We start from the raw sequence: 21903 nt of genomic DNA, 5'->3' as shown, positions 1-21903 counted from the left end.
TAAAATCAAACCAAGAATTGAAGGTACAAGGAATAAAGATAGACTGGTGGCCATATCTACAAATCCAAACAAGATATAAGAAAGATATAGAGGAATATGGAATTTACAAAGATTCCGATAATTTGGGTGAAAACCTTTGTTACAGCATTAATTTGGAAGATTGGGAAAAATTATGGGAAATAAATTACAAATTAACATTATCAGCAGCTTTATAAAGAAAACTTATATAAAATGTTCTATCGCTGGCACTTACCTCCAGCAAGGTTGGCTAAAATGTTCCCTAAACAGATAGGCAAACTATTGGAAGTGTGATCATGAATAGGGAACTTTTTTCCATATGTGGTGAACCTGCCCTAAAGCTAAGAATTATTGGCTCAAAATTAAGAATTGGCTTGAAGAAATTATAAAACAGAAAACTGAATTGAAACCACAGATATTTCTATTGGGTATATTAAGAGATAAAATTGGCAAAAAATTTCAACATATTGCACTCCTTATAATAACTGCGGCAAGAATTGCCTATGCCCAGAATTGGAATTGTGATAATAATCCTTCCAACACCTTGATAATAAAAAAGGTTTTAGAATGTGCAGAGGTCGATAGGCTATTGATGGAAATGAAAGAGAGAGAAGAAACAGAGTACCATGAGATCTGGAAGGTATGGTATAACTGCTTAGAAGGTAGACATAAAGTAGATAAATGAAAGAAAGGTAGGCGTTATGGTAAGATGACTATCTAAATAATTATAACTATCTAAATAATTATGTAAGTACATGAATATATGCCTTAAATTGAATGCAGAAATAACTGTAACAATACTTAGTAACAACGTACATGTTTAGGAATATGTCAGTGTGAGTGAACACCACTATGAACACGCTGTAATAAGTGGAAATATGTTTTTAATTGTGAAAATATATTAAATTTTATATTAAGTTTTATTTTATTTTAATAAAAGAAATGGATCCCTGAATTTGCAAAAAATATGAATATATTTTCTTCCTGAAACTATGAATCACTAAGCTATTCAGGCAAAGCATAAAGCCTTTTTATTAAGTGGTGGGGCAGAGGCAAGTTGTTTATAGGGTACAGAAACAAAGGATAAATACATTCAGTATATGTAATAGACCAGTAAGCAAATGATCAAACAATTAAATCAATGTTGATTGTTTGAACAATAGAAAATATTGATTCAAGATAACATTCCACAAGTGACAAATGTATGAGTTACATAAATGTTTTTGCCAGCTGGGTTTGTATCTTTCTTGAAAGTTGCAAGTGTATTCAAGCATTTTCAGAATACACTTTCTACTGTGTTTGTTGAAAAGGCCAGTTCTCGCATGCCAAAAAAGTGACCTTGGCTAGAAGAAAAACATGTTTTCTTAGAAATAAGAGCAGAGACCTGAACTACCATCTTAAAAGGGCTAAACGTCACCTTTTAAAGATATTACTAATGAAGCCTAAAACTCAAGGCAACAAAACTAAGTGTGAGAATGATGGGAATCTGGGGCAGAGCTTGACTTAAAACTCAGAAATGCCCACTTTTTAAATACAACAAAATAGATCCACGGTTTTAAATGCAACAACACCTCCCTTCCTACAGTATCTCCAGATGTGTCTCACTCCTTGATGTGTTAATATAGAAAGTGAATCGGTTGAGAAACAGCTTATAGAATTAAGATTTTGCATTCCTCGTGCTTCCTTTTTGGAAGAGATTTCCAAGCCTATTTTAAAGATAGCAACTCTGTCTGTCTGTCTGCCTCCTTAGTAAATTCTAGAAGAATCTATGCACGGTGATGTGTAGACTATATGCAATGAACACTTTCCCATTTTACATTTTGGGGGTGGTGGTGAGGGAATGATTTAAAAATCATTTGGAAAATATGGACTTTGGAGAGAACTTTATAAAATGGGTAGGATGAATTTATATTTCACAGAAAAGCACACATTATAGTTAATGGACATCTAACCAAAGCCTTGTGAGATACAGTAAGGAAAAAGAGAGGGATGCACACAGTTTCCTTTCCTTTATTTTGGTTCTTGAAAAATTGATTAGAGATATAAGAACAAGGTTAGAGAATTCTGGGAGTACGGATCAAAAGAGAAACTTAGAATTTTGTCAAGGGGGAAGCAAAACAAAACCAAGACAAGAACTGACTTGTTAGAAAGATTCAAAGTAGATGAAAGAGTTATGATTCTGAACATTGTAGGAATGTCTTTGTCATAGAATTGTGTACAAATGAACAACATGTAATTGCTAAAATGCACAAACCTTTATCAAAATTGGAAGCAGAACAAATGAAAATGAAACAAAATGAAATTAAAGCATGATAAAGTGGGCTATAATAATACAAATGTAACAATGGGAAATGTGTGCTTGAAAACATTGATACCTTACACCATGTTATAATATTAAAGATAATTTTATAAAATGATGTATTGTTGGTATACTGTATGTCACCAGAGAAAATTTTCTAGAATATATGAAGTCGCTTCAAATTTGTATAACAAGATGGAGCACTTTGTCTTGTTTGGTGGATGTGTAAAAAAAGCTAGAAAATTTTGGATTCAAATATGTACACAATTCAGAGGATTTTAAACATTAATATATAGTTGAGAATCGAGGTCTTTCTTTTGGAACTGATGAACAAACAGTTGGAACTTTGTTAGGAAACCTCTTATGGACTTCTTTGCGTAAAACAGGAAAAAAAATGAACTTAAAATTTATGGTATTGATAATTAAACAGGATAAATTATAGGAACAAGAGAGACATGTTCTAACTTTAGAGAAAGAGATAAATTTATAATTGTATTTATAACTGCTGTAAAGAAGATGGGAAATCACTGTTTTGTATCTTTTTTTCTTTCTTTTCTATTCTTCTTTTACTTTGTTTCCTTTCTTGTACTTTTAGCTTTTTTTTTATTCCTTTCTTTTTTTTTTACTTTATATTGGTTTGTATTAGTGTTTATCTTCCTTTTAAAAACTTTTAATAACATGATGTATAACGATTTCCCAAACATTTGTTACTTGGGCAGCTATAAGCATTCCAAAATATTCCATTTCTTAAGATAGGTTTCTTTGAAGGGGTGGGGAAAAAAAACAAACCAGGGCATTTAGTCTTTTCCTAGAAAAGCTGAAAATCGCACATCTCAGAGTTTAGAGAACCGAACAAATCCTTTTGACCTTTATTTATTTTATTTTAATTTGTCAAGCGATTATAAGATAACAGGTTAAAGCTTAAACCAAGATAATTATCAGATCTCATCTATTCAAGTATTATCATGACCTCGGATTCTTTTGTGGTCAACCTTGTCTTCCAAGTCTTTTGCAATCATTCTCTGGAAACCACTCATGGGGCAGATGAGAAGCAATTCAAACAAAGAATCCATCACATGTCTTTCGGTTACTAAAGGACGTAAGAGTTAGAGCAATCAGACAGCCAGTTGCCCGTAATTCCCTGCCTTGTTTGCTGGTTAGGGTTTAGCAGAGAGGTCCCCACTGCCTGAAGACCCCACATTTAACCTAGAATAACATCTGGCATTCAAGACGTCCTTTTTCTCTTATTCTTAAATGCAAAGCAAGGATTAAGACAATGTCCAAATTCAACGACCTGGGTCATAGATAACATTCAGGCACAGTGCAGCTCCATTGTTTGCTTTTAGCTCAGACTGACAAGTGACTCAGTTATGGCTTCTGCATGAATGAACCCAGTGTCCAGTGGCATGGAATGAAAGCAGAGGATGGCAGGGGAAAGGATCTGCCCAGTGCAAATGCCCACTGCTGCCAAGTTTCCCTGATCATTTGCAACAAGGACACAGGCTAAGAAACAGCCCCTTTGTTCACGGAGCTATGGAATGATTGGGACCTAACCGGAATAATTATATTTTTGTTTTTATTTTTTAAATATTTTTTTAATTTACATATTGTAAGCAGTAAATGCAATTATGACGAGTAGGTTAGACAGGCATCAAGCAGACTTTACAGTTGTTATTTCTGCGGCTCTTCGTGTTTAAAAAAACATAAACCGAACTCGGATTGAATTGTTTTGTGGCGGAATAGATTTGATAAGTTGGGGATTTATTGAGGATGCATTAAATATTAAGGTGCAGCATCAATTTGATTGAGGGTGTTGCAATTCTACTACCACTGGTGGATCGATGATAATATGGCTAAACTATACTCTGAGTGAGATGGGTGGTTTCTAAATTAAAATACAAATACAAAGAAATGCAATGGTTTGTATAGTGCTCAGGATTATTCAACAGATTTGCACGACTTATGAATTCTGGAGTGAATTCAGGGTAGGTGAATTCTCACCCATTTTAAAATTCTCCACCAGGCTTGGAAACTCTTTACCAAGATGGCATCACTGGGGCAGCCTCACCAAAGAGCTCCGATGACGTAACCTCAAAGTTAGGAGGTAGTGTGTTCTGTAAACAACTGGCCTGCCTCCGGCTGGAGTGATTCTCACAATCAGGCCATCGGTCCAAGAATGATCTGATTGTACAGGAGTTTCTGATCAAAGAGCAGGTCAAGAAGACATCAAAACCAGTTGGTTGCTCCCTCCCATTCAGCCATGGTAGTGGATATTTCTAAATGTGGTTTAAGTTTATCTGCCTCACTCCAGGCCAATTAAAATCTACAAATTCACACACATCCAGCTTATACCACGAGAATTTAGAATGGAATAGAATAGGAGCTGGAAGGGACCTTTGAGGTCTTCTAATCCAGCTCCCTGCTCAAGCAGGAGAATTTATTTATTTATTTATTAAATGTATATGCTTTATTTATTAAATGTATATGCTGCCCATCTCACTGTCGGAGAGATCTGGGTCACAGACAGTCTTAAAGTCCACAAGTTGCCAGATTTGGAGATCCCTGGCCTCAAATATGCAATTGATTGTTATCTTGACAATTCTGTGTTGAAGTCAGTCCCAAACTGACCTCAGGAAACAGAATCCAGCAGTTATGATTTCTGATTCAATGTCAACTGAAATTGAGACATCTTAGCACGGATGGTTACCTAGTTGGGTAATGAAATGGCTGCAGGACAACAACCCAGCTCATGGAGCACCAAGGACCCCATAACCAAGTCACTATAGAAATTACATAAATAATTCCACATATTATGATGTGGCGGGGCGAAGCCACTTGTTTATCAACCTTTAATCAATCCATCAGAAGAAAGCTGGAAGGGACCCTGGAGGTCTTTTAGTCCAACCACTGATCAAGAAGGAGACCCTACACCATTTCAGACAAATGACTGTCTAGTCTCTTCTTAAAAGCCTCCAGTGATGGAGCATCCACAACTTCTGAAGGCAAGCCCTTCCACTGGTCGATTGTTCTCATTGTTAAGAAGTTTCTCCTCAATTCCAGGTTGCTTCTCTCCTTGATTAGTTTCCATCCCTTGTTTCTTGTGGTGTTTTGGAAAATAAATTGACCCCCTTTTTTTTTTGTAGCAGCCCCTGAAATACTGGAGCGCTGCTATCATGTTCCCTCTAGCCCTTCTTTTCTCTAGACTGGCCAAACCCAAATCCTGCAACCGTTCTTCATATGTTTTGGTCTCCAGGCCTTCAATCGTCTTAGTTTACTTCTGTTCCCAGAATTCCGGATGCTGTGCTCCAAAAAGCACAGCTGCATTTGCATGCGTGCGCAAATAAAAAAGATGATTTAGTAACTTTTTTCACTTAGACTCATGGGCCGAGAGCCTCCCAGGTGGGCTTCTCAATTGCCGGCAGTTGTTTTATATAATTGTAGATAGTTAAGACCCTGCATTTAAGAAAGTGCAAGCAACTTGTTCCCTGTAATTTCTACACATGTCTGCGCGTACGATGAACTTCCTGGGAAAATCAACACTGTCAACAAATCAGGCCACCGTTGCAATTCTACTCAAAACGGGGGCCCTTTAACCCTGCTAGCAGCATCCTTACCTGTCCAGGAAGATGTCTGGTAGTGGTGGGTAGGTCTGCATATCGGGCACGCGCTCGTGCACAATGACCATGACAAAGGAGGTGAAGCCAAACACAATGAAGACATATATGCAGCTCAGGGCCGTCTTCCAATATTCGGGGTTCAGCTGCCGCGGGGTGTGCTTGCCCTTCCCGTTGGTGTACTGATACTGCTCGGCGCTCAGCTCCGACACCGGTTCACAGTCATCGCAGTCCCGCTGCTGCTGCACCTCGCCGTTGCAAAACCACTCCCTGCCTTGGACGCAGCCGATCACGGGGGACAAGGAGCCGATGGGGCTCTCGCTGCTGAACCCCAGCTCCTCCAAAATGTCCACGTGATGCTTCTGCAGCTTCCGGATGGACAGCATCAGCCGCTTGATGTCCCCCAAAACCTTGATCTCCAAAGGAGGGGACCGCAAGTCATATTCCGTCAGAGTCAGGAGCGTTATCCCGTCCAGACGGTGCTTGTCACACAGAACGTCCACATACTCACAAAAGCCTTCTTGCTTCAGCCACTTGGCCACGTGTCTGGTTGACCAACGCTGAATGCAAAGGGAGCCGTTGCCTTCCATTTTCTCTTCCTGCTAAAAAATAATAACAATAGAGCAACGTGAAAAATATTATAAGAAGAACACGCATTAGGTAATCCAGTGGTCCCCAAACCCCAGTCTGTGGACCGACCACTGGGCCACAGCATGCCAGCAAAGAAGCAAAGCTCCATCCGTGGGATGCAGGCAGCACACAAAACCATGCCTCCTCTGGTCCACGGAAAAAACCTCTCTCCGTGGAACCGGTCCCCAAAAGGTTGGGGGTCGCTCAGGTAGCCAGTTTTCATTCTTGTAGACATGTTTAAATATACCTAGAATGTCTAAAATACCACGTTTCTATAAAAATCACAAATCTGTTCCTCCTTCGTCAACTTCCTAATCATTTCTACTTAAAGAAGCCAACCTAGATCATCGTTTTCAAATTGAGTTTGGGATTGACTTCAGCACAAAACTGTCAAGCCACGTTGGCTGAGAAATTCTGGGAGTTGAAGTCCACGAGTCTTTAAAGTTTCCAAGTCTGGAGACCCCCTGTTCTAGGCAATGCCCATGTAACATCACTAGATGGCCGGATCAGCATCCCCCATTACACCAAAACAAAGCAGCAAACCCTAATATTTTACTGTATTGTATTGATTAGCCCTTGGGCCATATCAAAGTGTAGAGTTCCAGAAGCAAATTATTACTGACGCTCGATAAAAGCAATTTATCGCAAGTTTACATTTAAAGCAAAACAAAGCAGCAAACACTGAGATTTGAATGCCTCCACCAATTTGCAGCCAAAAGAATGATAAACAAGAAAATGGAGACAAACCAAAGAATGATTCTCCTCCAGACTTCTTCATAAATAGCTTGCCGGAATGTTAATTCACCAACTGTCCTTCATTCCCAGAAAATTCAATTAAAAACTTCAGTAAGAATGGCAACACAAGAGATACTGCCAGAAAGGGAGGAAAGAAATATTGGAACAATATGCAACACGTAATAAGGGCAGCAATATTGCTAATCCAGCATCCAAAGGTCATTAGTGGCCTTCTATCCTTGGAGAAAGTCCATAGTAGATATCAAAGAACGGAGGGGTGGTAGGATCAAAAGACAAAGAGAAGGAGGACGTTTCGTGGATTTTTTTCCAGAGGAGTTTAAAAAAACAAAACAGCAGTGTAGTTCTTTCATTTATGTTCCTCTTTTCTGTACGAACAACCTACTTCAGGTAAATTATTAAGTGCCCCAAAGAAGAAATAAAACGTAATTTTTCTGCAGGAAAATGCAGAGGGCTTTTGAACAGCATTAATAACCCTATAAGACAGGTAAGGAAGTTCGATTTCTTGGTTTTATCCAGGCTATTAATAGGCTAGTGAGCAGATTCCTTGGAATCCTAGCTTCCTGGGATCAAGCAAGCATGCTGATCTATTCAATCCACCCTTCTCCCTTCCTCTCCTTTTGCTCAGGAGAACCTCGGGTCACAGCCGAGCACAAAAAAAAAATACCCTTTGATCCCTGCCTGACTTCATTCATGTTAATTTAATTAAAGCATGAGAAAAGGGAGGCCATCATGCCACAAGGCAAATCACTGGTCTCAACTCTTTAAAGCACCTGTATCTTTCAGTGGGATCCCTTAATGTCAGGTTGCCTTAAGGCAGTGGTGGCTGACCTTCTTCGGCTCCCATGCCGAAAATTGCATGCGCGCTCGTGTGCCAGCACCCAGAAGGCAACGTGCACTGGGCCCCCCATGCCCTCAGTACGCACCCCCCCCGGCACCCCCCTATGCATGCGTGCACGTCTTCCGCCTCCCCGCGCGTGTGCACCAGATACCCAACAATCAGATGTTGGGCGGGTGGTGCGCGCACATGCGTAGTGGGGCTTTTCCGGGCGACCTCTCGTGTGCCTCCATCACGGCCTTAAGGAGTTACAAATATGTGCTAATTTCACTCCTCCATTCGAACCGAATCCTCAGCCCTACAACTGGGCCAGGATTATCCTTTTATTCAAATGTGCTCACTAAATACTGTACAGCTAGTCCTCGGCTTATGAGCCCAGTTGAGTCCAAAATTTCTGCTGCCAAGCAAGACAGTTGGGTTCTGCTCCGTTTTACCATCTTTTTGGGGGGTGGGGTGGGCTGGCTGTTAAGTGAATGTTGCATCTGTTAAGTTGGTTACATGGCTGTTAAGTGAATCTGGCTTCCCCACATTGACTGCTTGTCAGAAGTCAATCAGGGTCTCCCCCCGCCGAGGATTTCCCAGGGAAATCACATGACTGCCCCCCTGGGAAACACTGCGACGGTCATAAATACGAGTCAGTTGCAATGGTCGTTAAGTGTGAAAAACAGTCCTAAGTCAATTCTTTCAGTGTCGTCATAACTTCGAACAGTCACTAAATGGTTCTAAGTTGAGGATTACCTGTACAGGAGAATAAATAAGCTTTATAGTCTCCCATTTCAAAACAGACATTTCCTCCCATGACTCAGGAAGGTTCTGCTCTTAAAAGAATATAACACTGAAACAGAGGGGAAAAATGAAGAGAAATTGAAATACAGGCAGTCCTTGACTTACAACTGCAATGAGCCCAGAATTGATATTGCTAAATGAGACATTTGTTAAGTGTGTTTTGCCCCATTTTACCACTTTGCTTGCCACCTTTCTTAAGGGAATTGCTGCCGTTGTTAAATGAGTAACACTGTTGTTAAGCGAATCTGGCTTCCGCATTGACCCTCTGGTCGCAAAAGGTATGACAACCATCGTAAATGTGAAGCAGTTATCAAGCATTCGTATGTAAATAACATGAAAAATGGTCCCAAGTCACTTTATTTTAGTGGCCATGGTAACTTTGAACCATCACTGAATGAACTGTTGTTAAGTCGAGGACTAGTTGTACTCACAAATGCAAAAGGCTTGCCCTTTTTAAAAGCATGACTGGGTTCTCCTTTCTCTGCAATGTGAATTTTTCACGTATTCAGAATAGAATAGAATAGAATGGAACAGAACAGAATAGAATAGAATAGAATAGAATAGAAATAGAATAGAGATAGAATAGAGATAGAATAAGAATAAGAATAGAACAGATCAGATATTGGAATGAAGAGTAGAGTAGGATAGGATAGGATATTGGAATGAAAAGAAGAGTAGAGTAGAGTAGAGTAGAGTAGAATAGAATAGAATAGAATAGATATTGGAATGAAGAATAGAGTAGAGTAGAATAGAATAGAATAATTAGATATTGGAATGAAGAGTAGAGTACAGTAGAGTAGAGTAGAGTAGAGTAGAGTAGGATAGGATATTGGAATGAAGAGTGGAGTGGAGTGGAGTAGACTAGAGTAGAGTAGAGTAGAACAGAACAGAACAGAACAGAATAGAATACTTTTTTGGCCAGGTGTGATTGAACACACAAGGAATTTGTCTTGGTGCAAATGCTCTCAGTGTACATTAAAGAAAAGATACATTCATCAAGAGTCGAGAATCATCAGGTACAACACATAATAATAGTCATAGGGTGCAATAGGCAATCAAATCATACTAGGAAACAGTCAATATAAATGGTAAGGATACAAGTGACAAAGTTACTTTCATACAGTCACAAGTGGGGGGGATGGGCGGTAAGGAGAACGTATAGAACAAATGTATAGCATTTCTAAGAATGCCTTGAATGGCAATAAAATCATCCCTTCTCAACATGATAGGACTGAAAGCATGCTTAGTGCCCGTCTGGTGCCCGTCATCATTGACAGCAATTAAAATTGTACCGAGTACACCAGGGAGTCTTCAACCTTGACAGCTTTAAGACTTGTGGACTTCAACTTCCAGAATTCTTCCTCCACTCATCTTAGCTCAGGAATTCTGGGAGTTGAAGTCCACAAGTCTTAAAGCTGCCAAGTTTGAAGACCCTTGGGAGTACACAATAAGAAGCAGGCCTCCCAGGAAAAGTTCTGAATTTGCTTTTATCACACAGCCCAAATGTTGACTCCCATAATGATAGGAGTTGGTTCCTTATTTAAATTGTATGTAGGGTTTTTTTTTCCTGAAGCTTTTCTAGTTTGGTTTTTTTCCCCCCGTATGACGATTACCGTATGAGTCAGGGAACACAACTCCCATATGAGTCAGGGAACACAACTCTTCCTCAGCAACTTCAGCTGATGTTTTTTTTTTTTTTTAATAAAATGCTTACCAGTTCAACCCACAAGGATGTTTCCTTCCCCAAAACTCCCTAGAATTTGTGCCACTCTTGCTATCCTGTTTAACAACTGGCATGTAGATCAAGTTCTGCAACCAGAAATCTGTGAGACAACAGCAAAGGGCTGGTGAGTCACTCATTTGTGTAATGGGGTAGCAGATATAAAAGACAGAGCAAGAAAGATAATGGCATAGGAGTCATCTCACCAGCCTTGGAGAGGTTCATAAAGGATATAAATCCATCAAACGTTGTATTTCCGTGTTAAGCCATAATATGGTTGGGTTGGCTTTGACTGGTCGTGATGCAAGCCAGGTTCTTAAAGATAGGTTTGCACATTCAAACTGAGTAAAAAAAAAAATCAAACCAACCAACCCCATTATATTCTCCACTGTGTAATTATCTTAAATGTAAATATAATCTCAGGGCCACCTTGAATTTTAATAATGCGTTCTATGCTGTTTCCCTGGCAGCTTTGCAAAATTGCTTTTTGCTCTCTTCCCCAAGTGAGCCTCTTTCTCTCTGTTTCTCCCCTCCACCCCCCCCCCCCACTCTCTCTCTATACATATATATAATACAGTCCAGATAATTTAGAGAGGATATCGTGCACAAACTTGCCCAAGAATTGGCAACTTGGAGAATGGCTTAAGAATACAGCTGGAAGTAATGGAATTGCACTGGGTAGTGGAGACATTTCATCAAAACCAAGGAGAAGATCAACTGGCTTGCAACAACAGTCTTTCTTGCAATAAGGAGATCCAGCAGGAAATAGGCCTTCAGAAAGGGAAGCCATCCCTGATGTTGACATTACATTAGAAGTAAGAAGTCTTGCGTGGGTAGAAAAGGTGGGCCAGGATTGACACTGAATTCAGATTGGACAGAGGTGAAGTTATGGAAGGCTGAATAAGAGTTTCTTCCTCTTTAAAATGTGCTCCTGATGGCTGAGACTTCTACTGAAACCTCAGGAGAAGTCATAGACAACCGCCCTAGTTCCTTCCTACCTTTCGAGCAGCCGAAGGTACTTTGCAGCTACAAACTTGAAATTTGGCACGTATATTCCTCTTGGCTTCCAGGTGCTCACTAAGAAAGGATTTTTCGAAATGACCATCAGAGCATTAGTATTTCCTATATTATTATTATTAACATGCTCTGATGCTAAGGAGTTCTACTCCCCCTCCCCACCTGAAAAGAAATCTCTTCCAAATGCAAAACACAAGCAGAGGAGTTTCACTTTTAGTTTCACTTTCACTGCATCACCAAGCAGCTTTAGTACAGAACAGTTGAGCTAAGCCACGCCCAGGCTCCTTGCTGTCTCCTTCCTTGCTCACATAGCAAATACTGCTTGTTTCCAAACAGCCCTGAACTCTCTCACACACTGACAGGACGCTAGCCAGATGAATACCAATGGATGCTGGTAGACAGAGGCAGATTTTTCTTCCTTATTTTCCTCCTCAAAAACTAAACCCGACTACATAGTTTCGTAGTGAAGTATGGGTATCGAGCTAATTAGGAAATATGTCCCAACGGCAATCCACTTGGTGTCTTTCTCTGTAATCAACACTCAGTAAAGTCAAGGAAATATCATCAAAGGACAGAGTTTTTCCCAAGGCCAATGAAATAACTTCTCCCCATTCCCTCCCCGCCCTCAAAAAGCCACTTTTGGAAAGAAAGGTAAGAAGACACTTCAGAAATGCCAAAGCGTCAAAGCCAGCTTTTCTCAGGGCTGCAAAAAGCTGGACTTTCTTGTCATGCTATCATAGTCCTTTTGAAGGAAATGCCTTCAAGCAAGACATGAAAAATAAAGAGGTACATTATACTCCTATTTTAGAAGTTCTGTCCCATCAAGTGGGGTAGTTCAACCTTTTGTGTCCTTCAAGGGAGAGGGAAAATAAATATGGACCCATCTGCGGTGAGAGAGCCAAGTAGAGGGATACATATGCATACGTACATGTTTATATTTACAAAGTCCTCAACTTACAAACCACCTGAAAAAAGAGGTTTTAACGACCTGGATTCAAAATACTGGTGATTGGGCTTCCCGCACAGTCTCGTGACCGAACTTTGGGTGCTCAGCAACATGGCTGCCTTACCACACCTGGAACACTGCCTCCAGTTTTGCTCACCACATCACAAAAGGGGAGCGGGAGACTTTGGAAAAAGTGCAGAGAAGAGCAACTAGGATGATTAAAGGCCAGGAGACCAAAAACTTATGAAGAACGGTTGAAGGAGCCAGGTATGGCCAGTCTAGAGCAAAGAAGGACCACGGGGGGACATTGATAGCAGAATTCAAGTATTGGAGGGGCTGACACAAAGAAGAGGTGGGGTCAGCTTCTTTTGCAAAGCACCAGAAGGCAAGGCAAAAAGCAATGGATGCCCCATTGACTTTGCTTGTCAAGAGGTTATAAACAGGGATCACATGATTGCAGGGCCATGGCAAACCATCATAAATAGAGTCAGTGGGCAAGTGTCTGAATTTGGATCACGTAGCTGTAGAGATGTTGCAACGATTGTGTGGGAAAATGGTCGCAAGTCGCTTTTTTCAGTGCCGTTGAAACTTTGAACGGTCGCTAAACAGAGCTATTGTTAAGTTGAGGGAAAATTAGAGAGAGAAGGGTATAAAAAAAGGGATGAGAAAAGGGGGGAAAGATAGAAAGATAAAGAACTTATAAGGGACAAAAACAGGAAATAAAGAAAAAGGGGAAACGTACTAGGATTAAAGGTATTTGCTCAGCTAGAAAACACAGAGACAATGGTTAAATTTAGTTAAAAGTGAGGATTCTGCAAAGGTACAAAAGATAGTGCTGTGACAGTAGAATACTGTAATGAGTTAGAAATGAAATAAGTAAATAATCTATGAGATAAAACTGTATTGTTATGTAATGGTATGTTTATTTATAATTTATGCAATAATAAAGATGAGAGGGAAACATTGCAATTGTTTCTAAAGATTGATAAAATATTGAAAAGAAATGTGAAAGATTCATAAGGAAATTTATACCAGTTATTAGAATGAATTTGAATAATTATTTTGCTTATTAATAGTAAATAATTTATAAGATAAAACTGTATGACTATCCAATGGTATGCTTATTAACAGTTAAGTAATAATGAAGAAGGGAGGGAAACATTTCAATTGTTCTCAAAGATTGATAGATATTGAAAAGAAACGTGAAAGATTTACAAGGCTCATACCAGTACTAGAATGAATTTGAATAACTATTTTGTTTACTAATGTTTATATATATGTGTGTGTGTGTGTTTTCTGAGGTTTTTGCGGGTATTTGTATGTGGATCTTTGGTTATTCGGTTTTCTCCCACGTAAAATTGGAAGTATCTAGGCGACATTTCGATGAAGTCTCATTCATCATTTTCAGGCTTGTGTCTTCGGCTTTACGCGGGAGAAAACCCGAATAACCAAAGATCGATCTATCTCTATCTATCTATCTATCTATCTATCTATCTATCTATCTATCTATCTAGTTTTTGCTATGTTTTTAGAATTTTTCTTTTTACATTTTCAAGGGGAAGTACCAAGCAGAGTCTGAATGATGAGATTTACATGATATAAAATAGATATTAGAAATTTGAATGTTATAATTTTAGAATGCACAAATTTAATGTTTAATGAGATTTCATGTGATAATAACGATAAGATTTAAAGGTGTTTCACTCTGATTGGCAATCATAGAGGGAATTTTGCTTTTTAAGAATGTTGGAACAGAACATATGAAATTGTAAACAAGACAGACGAAAGTATAAGTAAATGAATAAATAGATATAGAAATTTAGGTAAAAGAAATACAATTGAATAAGAAGAAAATGAGATAACCATAAAAGAAAATTAAGAGAAGGGAGAAATAATGAGAAGTTGGAAAAAGAGTAAAAAGATATGAAGTTGAATACATAAGATGAATATGCATATGAAATTGTGTCTGTATGGAAATGTGATAACCTGGAACCATGCTGTACTCAAATAAGATGTTTTGTTTTGTTAAAGCTCAATAAAACTTTATTTAAAAAAAAACAAAAAACAAGGAGAGAAAAGTTATTTTTTTGCAGTGAAGGTTACATCATGTAATCTTATTGTTGTGCAGCATGGAATAGATGCGCTCGACTCATAGGATTAATCTTGTAATATTAATCTAAATTTAAGCTACTAAGGATTGCATTTGTCCAAGATAGGAACATAAATTAATAGTAGGCACCCCTGGATTTGATTGTGTGGATCACAACAAATTGTGGCAAGTTCTTAAAGAGATGGGAGTACCAGACCATCTTATTTGTCTCTTGAGAAACCTATATGAGGGTCAAGAAGCAACTGTGAAAACTGGACACGGAATCACTGATTGGTTCAAAATTCAGAAAGGAGTTCAGCAAGGCTGTATATTGTCACCCTGCCTATTTAACTTATATGCAGAGCACATCATGAGAAAGGTGAGGTAGATTAATCAAAAGTTGGAATTCAGATTGCCGGGAGAAATATCAACAACCTCAGATATGCAGATGATACCACTCTAATGGCAGAAAGTGAAGAGGAACTAAAAAGCCTCTTGATGCGGGTGAAGAAGGAGAGTGCAAAAGTTGGCTCGAAACTCAACATTAAGCAAACTAAGATCATGGCATTCGGCCCTCTCAATTCCTGGCAAATAGATGGGGAAGAAATGGAGGGAGTGACAGATTTTATTTTCCTGGGCTCCAAGATCACCACAGTTGGGGACTGCAGCCAAGAAATTAAAAGGCGCTTGCTCCTGGTGAGGAAAGTTATGGCAAATCTAGATAGCATACTACAAAGCAGAGACATCCCCCTGCCAACAAAAGTGCGCATAGTCAAGGCTATGGTTTTCCCAGTTGCAATGTAGGGCTGTGAAAGTTAGACCATAAGGAAGGCTGAGCGCCAAAGAATGGAGGCCTTTGAACTCTGGTGCTGGAGGAGACTCCTGCGAGTCCCTTGGACTGCAAGGTGACCAAACTGGTCAGTCCCAAAGGAGATCAACCCTGACTGCTCTTTAGAAGGCCAGATCTTGAAGATGAAACTCAAAGACTTTGGCTACCTCATGAGAAGGAAGGAAGGACTCCCTGGAGAAGAGCCTAAAGATTGAGGGCAATAGAAGAAGAAGGGGACGGCAGAGAATGAGGTGACTGGATGGAGTCACAGAAGCAGTCGGCATGAGCTTAAATGGACTCCAAGGGATGGTAGAAAACAGGAAGGCCTGCAGGAATGTTGTCCATGGAGTTGCGATGGGTCGGACACAATTTCACAACTAGCAACAATAAAATCTCTGGATTAAGAACAAGTTCCATTCCTAATTCTGTCTTTACCCTGAATTTGTATGCAAGTCACAGCTTGTACTTACAAACGGACTGGCCATTACTAAAAATGCTAGACAGTGTTTTCCTTCCTCAAAGCGATGAACCACTGAAGTGGCCCAATGGTTTCTGGAACCACTGAAAACAGGCTATATATTAAAAACATGTACCTTGATTGTTCCAAAGGTGCTTTTTTCCAAAAGGCAAGTGGACTTTCTTGGGTTTTTTCTTCTTCTTTTCTGAATGGAAGAAGCTTCTTGGATGAGAAGTGAAATGTTTTCAAAGAAAGAAAGAAAAAACAAAAACCAAGGAAGTCCAGTTGCCTTTTGGAAAAAAGCACTTTGGGACAACCGTGACCTGAATGACTGAGAATCTCCTAGATGTGCACTTTTGAGTGGTCCCTGAAAGCACTGAACAATCCCAACACTTCATTGATTCGTGGAAGGATAACATCACCCACCATTCATAGTAATAGTTGGCTGGTTCATATCTAGGCCGACAACTTAAGTTGAACATTCTTAAACTGAGGATTAGTTTAGTTTAGTTTATTGTCATTGCACCTCATACAATGAAATCAAACACCATCTTCAGTGCACATCATGACCATGAAAATAAACACAAACACACATCCTTCACCCTCCACACATTGAACCGAAACCCCCTGACACTGTACCAACACTGCACTATACAGCAGAATTCAAAAGAGCTACTGCCCAGGGATAGAAGCTGTTTTTCAGCCTATTTGTCCTTGTTTTTATTATTCTGTACCACCTGCCAGATGGTAATAGTTCAAAAAAAGGCTGCCCAGGATGAGATGGATCTTTGAGAATGTTTTGAACTTTCTTAAGGCAGTGGGAGCTATAAAGCTCTTCCAAAGAGGGGAGAGGGCAACCAATGATCCTCTGGGCAATGATGTTAACCCTCTGGAGTGCTGTCCTATCTGCCACTGTACAATTGGCAAACTATGCAGAGGTGCAGGAAGTTACGATACTCTCTCTGGTGCAGCGGTAGAAGGTCACCAGCAGTTTTTCATTCAGTTGTTTTCTGAGAAGTCTCAGGTAGTATAATCTCTGCTGGGCCCTTTTGACCCAGGTCAGATCCTCTTTTAGGGTAATACCCAGAAGCTTAAAACTAGCCACTTGTATTACCTGTATCTACAACCAAAACAGTAACGCAATGTGATTTTAATAAAGACAATATCCCCCATAGCACCGGCCCTCTCCTTCTACGAAGGGAAAAGATTTTAAATGTTATCCCAAAGGTGCTTTTTCAAGAGGCAACTGGACTTTCTGGTTTATTTCTTCAGCTCAGAGCTGAAGAAGCTTCTTGGATGAGAAACGAGACATCTTCAAAAAACAAACAAACCAGAAAGTCCAGTTGCCTCTTGAAGAAAGCACCTTTGGCAAAACCACAAACTGGATGCCTGAGAATCTCCATAGACAGTTTAAATGGTACCTTCACCATGAACCCTGTCTTCCAACTGTACTGTGCGGTGCCATATGGAAATGAACAGAATTCTTACAACAGTCAAAGCAAACGAACTAGTACAGGTCTTATGAAGCCATACACATGCATGATAATCCTCCAAAACTATTTACTAGCAACAGGGAGCATGAATCCACAGCCTATACGCCTGAAAAGCTACCTTAAAAGCTGAGCTGGGGGCAGCATCCCTTGATTTTGAACAGCAGAGTAAAAACAAATATGTGGGGGACTTTCACCCATGCAACTTATAAAACCCATAGTAAGCGAGCTGCCCCTCTGGCAAGGAATCTGCAGCTTAGCAAACCTGGAGAACAAACTGACAAATAATTTAGAATGAACTCAAACAGGTAATTGATTAGACAATTCCTGTAAAATATGTATTGATTTTTCAAGTAATCACAGGTTTACTGCCTGGCCAATTCAAAAACAATTATCACCACTAAATATTTATTGAGCAACATTAAGTATAGTACATCCAAGTGATATAGGATCTACAGAGCTCATTAAGCCATGGTAGAAGATATGAATCACCAAACACTTTGTGTGATACTAGCAAAAACCTCAAATCAAATGATGAAGAGAGATATGAAGGCCAAGAAAAGTAAATAACCCAGAGGAAGTTAAAATAAAAGGCTTTTATCTTTCTCCAAGTGTAAAGAGAGATCTTACACACAATTGTTTTTTTCTGTAGTATTTAAAACAATATTTTCTTAGGCAATTATTCTGTAACAAAACACTGAGATCCAAACTGAAATTCTGTGACTGAACAAGAATAGCATTAATACTGCATTTCTCTAGTCTGGATTATAAGAGAAGCCGCAGTCCTGGCATGATGAGAAAATGTGTATGTTGCAAAACTTCCTTTAACAATTTCCTTTCTGAATCCACCAAAAATTCCTAGGGGCAAATTCATTCCTCTTACTTGGTACTTGAGTCAGTCTTCTAACAACTATTTAAATACAATTAGTGTTTTGAAACCCATTGCTACAATCAAGGAACAAACTATTCTGTGAAAAAAAATGGTGAAATTTTCTAACCCTCCATAAACCCACAAGTCCTCTATTTATTTATTTATTTTTTTAAAAGAGCCTTCAACTCAAAGCACATTTTAGATTTCAAAATGATATTTTTTAAAAAACAACAACAACATATAACTTTCAGATTCTGATTTGGGTTGGAGAAACACACAGCCAAGTTACAGCAGCTTTTCACTGAAGAGAACAGGAAGGACAAGTGGAAAGCAACAACTGTTCTTTAAGGTTATCAAGTTTTCAACCTGTTGCTACTCAAAAGGCCCAACAAGTTCAAACCGATTCCTTTTGTTGCATTGATAAAATAGCAACCTGTGTGGAACAATATCATCACATTTAGCCAGGTGTCTGGTTCATTTTGTCACGCTCTCCCCTATGTACAGGAACACCGTTTGCACTGATCTCACCTATGTAACAAGAACACTCTGTTTCATAAGCTTCCACCTTAAACGTGTGAATTGTCCATTACTTCCACAGCATCCAGATCACTTTGGATCCCTAGCTGCACATTTGCACCGATCCGGAAAAGCTGATCTCACCAGGAGTCAGTGAGTTAGTAAATGCTACCCTTTTCCTAAAAGGGCAAGCTTACAAAAAGGGCAAAATGTAGGACCTTAAGAATGAAAAAAAAAAAGATAAGTCAAGATTAAAGTCTGATTTCTCTACAGCGGCATGGAAGGGAATTGGGGTCATCTCCATTTCCCAAGGAGATGGGGGAGATTATGTTTGGTTGGGCGTGTGTGAAATGGGGGGATGCCCACCTGGGCAGGTACAAGAAAGAGGCTCACCTGGTCCCAGCTTGATGTGTGAAAGGTGGAAAAGAGGCTCCCTGACCCATATTGCACCGTACCCAGTATAGTATAGTATAGTGTATAGTATAGTATAGTGTATAGTATAGTATATACCTTTGTATATACTATAACATGGGTACAATGAGATTGGCTGAGCCTCCCTTCGTGCACCCCCACCCCCCAATATAATACAACTCACAGTGAAGGCAGAAAATCCCTAACCCATCTCACCACCACTCCCTCCTCAGCTTCTGCCGGTGGGGCACCCCGAGGTCTCCAGATGTTCCTCCACTTGGCTTAAGGAAGCCTCCTCTGGGCTATCTAGAGGGCATCTGGACTGAACACCCAGGGTCAGCCAGACCAGACCCCCTCCCACTGTGAAAAAAGGGACCGGGGTCGGCTCTGCTCTTTTTGGGGTGGGGGTAGAAAGGTGCCCCAGTAACGGCAGCCCCCGCCCTCAAAAGACACCCGGGAGGGGCTGGGGGGGAGGACGAGCCGCACCCCCACATCCCAAGGCTGAGGCCAAGCCTGGCTTCTTCTCCCCCCACCCGCACAGCCCAAGCCCTGTTAGCGTCGCCCATCCCGGGCAGGACGCCCCCCCCAGGTAGAGCGCCCCTGAACAAGGAGGCTCCCCGCCAGTCCCGCCCAGCCCTGCTCACCCCGCTACGCCTGGGCGGACGGAGCCCGCGCTGAGGGCCCTGTTCTCCCGCCGCGGCGAGCCCGCCCCCATCCCACGCAGACGGAGCGGCGGCGGCGGCGGCGGTTCCCTTCAGCCGGGCGAGGTGGGGGGCGTGGGGGGCGAGGCAAGCCACTCCTCCCCGCCCCTTAGAGTGGCGGAAGGGGCGGGGATCGGCGGAGCGGAAGGGGCGGGGTTTGTGTCTCCCGGGCCGGTGAGGCCGCGGTTGCTAAGCGACGCGAGGCTTTCGGGCGCGGAGTGGGCCGCGAGGCAGTTTTTTGTGGGTGTGGTGGGGGGAAGCGCTTCCAGACCCCGCCAGCGGCCTTCGGGGAAAGAGACGCCAAGGCCGCGAAGCAGGCGCAACGGGCCGGCCCGGATGGGGGTGTGGTGGGCAGAGGAGGAAAGGGAGGGGGCCAGGCTGCACCCCTCCCGCAGCTCTGCCTCGCGCGCCTCTTGCCTCCTCCGCTCACCTCCCCCCGCCAATGGCGGAGCCCTTCGTCCCAAGAGGAGCCCCCGAGTCGGGCAGCGGCTGCCTCCGGAGACGCCCTCCCTCTCGACCGCCGGCAGCTCCGGCGGGGGGCTGTGTTGTTTGGGGCGCCGCCGTTCGCCCTGCTCCGCTTCGTGGAGGGTTCCCCACGCAACCCACCCCTGCTTGACCAGCATAACCGTTTACCTACACACGGCCTCGTGCCAGCTGCCCCAAATAGTGAAGTTATATATCTGATCTGGCCATGGTGGGTCGCTTTATCTGGCCATTTAATCGGTATTTCATTTTTAAACCAAAAAGCAGGGCTGGTTAGGTGTAGGTTTTTTGTTTTTTGTTTTAGCAGAATTAAAGGGAAGCAATCTGGAATTTAGGAGAAGCTTCCTAACACTCAACCAGTGGAACAACTTTCCTCCAGAAGTTGTGAATCCTCCAACACTGGAAGTTTTCAAGAAGAGATTAGATAACCCTTAGTCTGAAATGGTGTAGGGTTTCCTGCCTAGGCAGGGGGTTGGACTAGAGGACCTCCAAGGTCTCTTCCGACTCTCTTATTCTGTCTTCTATAAAGGTTATTACAATATTTGCAAACAGAACTATGTATACTGTACATACAAATATACTGTAAATATAAAAACTAACGAACTTTTAACAATATTGTCAATTTCTGATTTGAAGAATCTGATTTATATATGCTAAGTAGTTTTAAAGGGATTATTAATTTTAATGTTTTAGATAATAAAATGTTAAACGTTTAATGGAATTTAAAAGGGGAGATAATTAATATGTAACTTAAGAGGTGGTGCACTTAAACTGATATTTTAGGGGGGAAACCAATTTATAGAAGGAGTGTTTTTAATTAGAATTTAAGATGGAATATACAAATGTGACAGTTAAAAGTACTAAAGTATGATTATAAAGTATAATGATTATGAATCATAAGTGATTTAAATAGCCAATTAGCCAATTACTATATTCCATATTCTATATACCATATTCTGCTCGATACTTTAAATAGGTAATAAAGCCTCCCATTGCAATATAAAGCATTTCCATTCATTAATGGCACTGACATTTTCTGCTGATAGAATTTGCAGTGATTGTTTTTCTTAAGTAATGAATACACACGGCTGTTGCATGTGTTTTACTAACTTGTTCATAATTTTCCATAAATCGTTTACTCTCAAAAGAGTACTCCAAACTTGGTAGCTGGTTACGGTTGGCTGCCTCTTCCTAAATCCGAATCCATGGCTCATTTCAATGATAGGGCCAGAAGCACAAGTGGTACCACCAGTGTGTAAAACCACTTGGCACGTACATGGGTTATGAGAGCTCTGGGCTGAATTTGAAGGTAGAAAGAAAAGATGGGGAAGCTAAGGGGAGAAATGATGGCATTTAAAACCTTTTTAGAGTTTTGAGCAAATCTGAAATACCTGAATCATTTCAATCGTTTTTCTGCCAAAGCCAACCAACTCAA

General features: G+C 40.8%; 1 protein-coding gene across 3 annotated transcripts in view; it reads right to left on the bottom strand.

Annotated features, from left to right (window-relative positions):
• SAMD8 (sterile alpha motif domain containing 8) overlaps window positions 1-20095 on the bottom strand; it is a 30004-nt gene extending 9909 nt beyond the window's left edge. The window contains exons 1-3 of one of the 3 annotated variants that reach the window (XM_087963893.1): window positions 19929-20030; window positions 18886-19091; window positions 5932-6533 (exon numbers count right to left, since the gene is read on the bottom strand). In XM_087963893.1, the coding sequence (XP_087820019.1) occupies window positions 5932-6521 (590 nt within the window). In that variant the 5' untranslated portion in view covers window positions 6522-6533; window positions 18886-19091; window positions 19929-20030. Of the gene's footprint in view, window positions 1-5931; window positions 6534-18885; window positions 19092-19928 lie in introns of all 3 variants that reach the window. The other 2 variants (XM_087963891.1, XM_087963892.1) reach the window with 2 other exon arrangements.
• Window positions 20096-21903: the final 1808 nt, after the last annotated feature.

This window comes from Notechis scutatus, chromosome 4 (genome assembly GCF_049901735.1).
Source record: "Notechis scutatus isolate UNSWTSFEM ecotype Mainland chromosome 4, rNotScu1.2, whole genome shotgun sequence".
Lineage (NCBI taxonomy): Eukaryota > Metazoa > Chordata > Lepidosauria > Squamata > Elapidae > Notechis > Notechis scutatus.
This window is presented reverse-complemented; position numbering and strand designations above follow the sequence as displayed.